This window comes from Lycium barbarum, chromosome 2 (genome assembly GCF_019175385.1).
Source record: "Lycium barbarum isolate Lr01 chromosome 2, ASM1917538v2, whole genome shotgun sequence".
In the NCBI taxonomy this organism is placed as follows: Eukaryota; Viridiplantae; Streptophyta; class Magnoliopsida; order Solanales; family Solanaceae; genus Lycium; species Lycium barbarum.
In genome coordinates this window covers 123,704,957-123,709,840 of record NC_083338.1, presented here as the reverse complement: position 1 = coordinate 123,709,840, position 4,884 = coordinate 123,704,957, and the positions used below count along the sequence as shown (strand labels likewise).

Sequence of the window (4,884 nt, the reverse complement as noted above, 5' to 3'; positions counted from 1 at the left end):
ACTATTAATATACTTTATTTATTAATTTTTAAAAAACGTGTAAAATTAAAACTGAATAAGTAAAAATAGACGGAGGGACTGTTCAACACTAATTTCATTTATGAAATAGATAAGGACCCAAATTAGTTGGGTACATGAAGCATTTAAGATCACCAGTTAATAGGGCGGGAAGTGTAATTGACATTTTATCCAATTAACCAAAACATAAAAGCAACCCCCCTTCCCAAACCATTTCTTTGGGACTGCGTGTCTACTTTTTCTTTTCATTTTCCATTTTCCATTTTCCCTTTCTTTCTCTTTCTACTTTATTATATTTTTAATTTTCTTTTCCATTTTTAACCCTTGCCATCTCTATTTCTCTCTCCTTCTTGTGTTTCCCTCAAAACTCCTCTGTTTCTATTGTTTTCTTCTTCACACCAAAGCCAAACGTGACACCCTCTCTCTCTCTCTTCTCTCTTCTTTCTTATTTCCTCTAGAGAGAGAAAAAAATACATATTCATTACCGGATATGTATTTCTGGTATATTCATTTCCGGCTATAATTCAGCTGAGTTTGCAGCAGTAAGAGACTACACCACTTTTTATTTATTTTCAGTATAATGCCTGAAACCCTTATATTATCGAACCAGATTACTGAAATATCAACTAGAAAAAAAGAGAATAACAACGATGAGGATGAAAAAGATAGTACGAGCACCACCACGACAACCACACCGAGGTCAGTTATTATCATACCTCGTAGCAAATCACAAGCAGCGTCAAGAAGAGTAATACCGACAGATGGTACAACATGTACAGCATCAGATACAAGTGCCAGTAGTATAGTGGAAAAGCACCTGCCAAATGGAGATCTATATATAGGTAGCTTTTCAAACAGTTCACCTCATGGATCCGGTAAGTATTTATGGAAAGATGGTTGTATGTATGAAGGTGAGTGGAAAAGAGGTAAAGCATCTGGAAAAGGAAAGTTTTCTTGGCCATCTGGTGCTACATTTGAAGGTGAATTTAAGTCGGGTCGAATGGAAGGTTCGGGTACTTTTATTGGATCTGAAGGTGATATGTACAAAGGTTCTTGGTCTAGTGATAAAAAACATGGTTATGGTATGAAGAATTATAGTAATGGTGATTATTATGAAGGACATTGGAAAAGGAATTTACAAGATGGACAAGGTAGATACGTATGGAAAAATGGTAATGAATATGTTGGTGAATGGAAAAATGGAGATATACATGGTAGAGGTGTGTTAATTTGGGCTAATGGAAATAGATATGATGGGAATTGGGAAAGTGGTGTACCTAAAGGACAAGGTGTTTTCACTTGGCCTGATGGGAGTTGTTATATTGGGTGTTGGAGTAAGCACCAGAATCAAGTTCTTAATGGTACTTTTTATCCTGCAAATAGCAGAACTAATAAGAACAATGTCGATTTTAGCGGTAAGGAAGATGTTTTCGGGGGATTTTTCGGGCATAAGTTGGCAGCCGCACCTTTAATGGGTGGTGATGAAGATTGTGGTGCTGGAGTTGTAGTGATGAATGTGGGGAAGAAGAGGTCATCGGTAGACGGGGCGAGGGGAAGTATGACGGAGAGGAATTTTCCAAGGATTTGTATTTGGGAATCGGATGGTGAAGCGGGTGATATTACTTGTGATATTATCGATAATGTAGAGGCTTCGATGATTTATAGAGATGGGTTCGGGTTTGATCGAGATGGACTTAAGCAGTTTAGGAGAAATCCTTGTTGTTTTAGTAAAGAAGAAAAGAAACCAGGACAGACTATATCTAAAGGGCATAAGAATTATGATTTGATGCTTAATCTCCAGTTGGGCATTAGGTAATAATAGAATAAAATTGTTTATTGTCATGTTATATTTCAGTTTGATTGTTTTGGTTTAGAATTGTTGTATAGCTGAGGGAATGATGGTTTTAACAGGTATTCAGTTGGGAAGCATGCTTCGATATTGCGGGCTCTTAAAACCAGTGATTTTGATCCTAATGAGAAGTTTTGGACCAGATTTCCACCCTTAGGGTCCAAAATTACACCCCCTCATCAATCTACTGATTTTCGTTGGAAGGATTATTGCCCAGTCGTGTTTAGGTATTCATTTCTTGATACGTGTAGATGATAAATTGTCTTTGGAGTGCTAATTTGATGTTGAATACCTTTATCTCTGTTAAAAACCATGAAAGGCTCTAAATTGGTTGGTTGTTTGTTTGTTGGGTTATCCAGACATTTAAGAGAACTATTCCGAGTGGATCCTGCTGATTACATGTTGGCAATTTGTGGAAATGATGCCTTGAGAGAGCTTTCTTCTCCGGGGAAGAGTGGAAGCTTCTTTTATTTGACTCAGGATGATAGGTTTATGATCAAAACTGTGAAAAAATCAGAAGTCAAGGTTAGTTGCCTACCTCTTTGACTTGCACTTGAATTGATGAATTTCCTTGAACAGGTCATTGTATTGTGGTTGGTTAACTGTATACCTTATTTTCTAATGGGTTTGAATTTTGGAATGTGTTATTCAGGTGCTTATCAAGATGCTTCCAAGTTACTATGAACATGTTTGTCGTTATGAAAATACCCTTGTCACAAAATTCTATGGTGTCCATTGTGTCAAACCAGTTGGTGGTGTCAAGGTATGTCTGTCAAACTTGATTTGAATCTTTGATCTGGTGCAAGGCTAAACATGTCTGATATTGTTTTCTTTGATTGGTGCAGACACGGTTCATTGTGATGGGCAACATGTTCTGTTCAGAATATCGTATTCACAAACGGTTTGACCTGAAAGGTTCGTCACATGGCCGCACAACTGATAAACCCGAAGAAGAAATTGATGAAACCACTACCCTTAAGGACCTTGATCTGAACTTTGTCTTCCGTCTCCAGCGGAAATGGTACGATGAACTGATCAAGTAAGTATAAAGAATTCCTTTGTTGTTGCATAATTTATTTTCTTTATCAAGAGTTCTCATGGAATATATTCCATCACTCTGTTCTTGCATTACTCAATTGATTTAACCTCTTTGCAGACAAATTGATCGTGATTGTGAATTTTTGGAAGCTGAGCGAATCATGGATTACAGTCTCTTGGTTGGTCTTCACTTCCGAGATGATAATAGGGGTGACAAGATGGGTTTATCACCATTCCTGTTGCGTACAGGTAGTTTACACATTCTTAACAGATTTATACTAAGCTGCTACTAAATGTAGAATCCAGAAGAAAATAATAAAAGGAAATTCTGCTTGTTTTTCAGGAAAGAATGATTCGTACCAAACTGAGAAGTTCATGCGTGGCTGTCGTTTCCTTGAAGCTGAGCTACAAGACATGGATAGGGTTCTTGCTGGCCGGTAAGAATCTTCCTTCATGCTGCTGTAAATTTAGCTATTAGCATGGAAATTACTTTTGTTCTATGGCATAAATTGAAGAAATTTCAATATGATATTGAGCCTTTGTCTATTCGCAAATCCTTTGTGACTTTCACCTTTTTCGTTTTGAGTCTTATAACTCCTCTGAAACTAAAAAGATCGCAAAGTAGTGTGACGAGACCTTACTATCAGACACCTTGAAGGAAAATAGTAGTCCATTACTCCTTAAGATCTGTGCTTGTTTACCATTGGGAAGTACATTGATTCTCCATGAATTTAAGGTTGGTCGTCGGACTTAATGAGTTCGCTTGGTTTGTTGCTGCAACCTTTTTGAGGGAGTTTATTAGACTACATTGCTTTATTTTATATCCATGTTTCCTTAATACATGTGGGTGTTTAAAATTGTATTGTTTCTAAGGAACTTTTCTGACTTTGGTTACTTCAATTGCATCTTTATAGGAAACCTTTGATTCAGTTGGGTGCTAACATGCCTGCAAGAGCAGAGCGGGTGGCACGGAGGAGTGATTTTGATCAGTATACTCCTGGTGGGTTCTGTAATTTGCCTCCTTCCCGCGGGGAAGTCTACGAAGTAGTCCTCTACTTTGGGATCATTGACATTCTGCAGGATTATGATATTAGCAAGAAGCTTGAACACGCTTACAAATCCTTGCAAGCTGACCCCACCTCAATCTCAGCGGTCGATCCAAAACTCTATTCAAAGAGATTTCGGAATTTCATAGGCAGAGTATTTGTCGAAGACAGGTGATAATAGGGCAAGAGAACAAAAAATCAAACAGCAAAACAAAATTGCTGTTAAATTATAGAGGTTCTTCGTTGAATCTGGGATCCCAAGCGGTGAAGCACAATGCCTGGAATGAGCGGCGGCAGCAGCACCCGGTGTTCATAATCGAAAAAACATATTGGCTCCGATGGTCACATGGTCGAAGATATTTTTGGCTCGGATGTATCATTCATGCGTGGTGGTGCTTGGTGGGGTTTGTTAGTGGCTGAATTTTATGGATAAGCCATTGGTTGAGTGTAAGTTTTGTGTATATTCCATGAGGGGGGGGGGGGGGGGATATTTGGTTGAATGGTTATTTTTGTGCTTTAGTTTTAGGGAATATTTTTTTGAGCATAGGGAACTGAGCAAGTTTCTCAGTTGAGATTCAAAAAAAGATTGGAGTGAGGGAGGAAAGGAGACTTTGAATAATCAAAGTGTACAGCATATAGGTTGAATAGATTATGAAAAATATATATGTTATATATTTGTGTGAAATTTCTAAATTCTTGTTCTGTATGATCATGTTTATAATAAAGGGGTAGAAGTACATCTCTGTCATGTGCTACTGGGGTCAGCAGTTGGGTGGGTGGTGTCATTTGGCTGCTTTTTTTATTTTTTTCTGCAGTGAAAGAAAGGGGCATTGCATTGGCATTGGGGCAAAGATGAAGAGTTACATTTGTTATGAATACATGAAAAGGGGAGAAAGTAGATGTGCTGGTCCTAACCTGTCTGTCTTTGCTCAC

General features: G+C 38.0%; 1 protein-coding gene across 1 annotated transcript; it reads left to right on the top strand.

Moving 5' to 3' along the window:
- The first annotated feature begins 359 nt into the window (after positions 1-359).
- On the top strand, positions 360-4,636 carry LOC132627042 (phosphatidylinositol 4-phosphate 5-kinase 2). The gene is made up of 8 exons (XM_060342100.1): positions 360-1,830; positions 1,930-2,094; positions 2,227-2,392; positions 2,520-2,630; positions 2,713-2,906; positions 3,024-3,154; positions 3,249-3,342; positions 3,820-4,636. The coding sequence occupies exons 1-8, from the start codon at positions 599-601 to the stop codon at positions 4,124-4,126; spliced, it is 2,400 nt and encodes a 799-aa protein (XP_060198083.1). The 5' UTR covers positions 360-598; the 3' UTR covers positions 4,127-4,636.
- Positions 4,637-4,884: the final 248 nt, after the last annotated feature.

Bases quoted from the DNA above. Each gene is read 5' to 3' on its own strand.
- LOC132627042 (XM_060342100.1), top strand. From the start codon at position 599: ATGCCTGAAACCCTTATATTATCGAACCAGATTACTGAAATATCAACT. The intron at 2,631-2,712 runs GTATGTCTGTCA...TGATTGGTGCAG, and splicing joins AACCAGTTGGTGGTGTCAAG to ACACGGTTCATTGTGATGGG. The intron at 3,155-3,248 runs GTAGTTTACACA...CTTGTTTTTCAG, and splicing joins ACCATTCCTGTTGCGTACAG to GAAAGAATGATTCGTACCAA.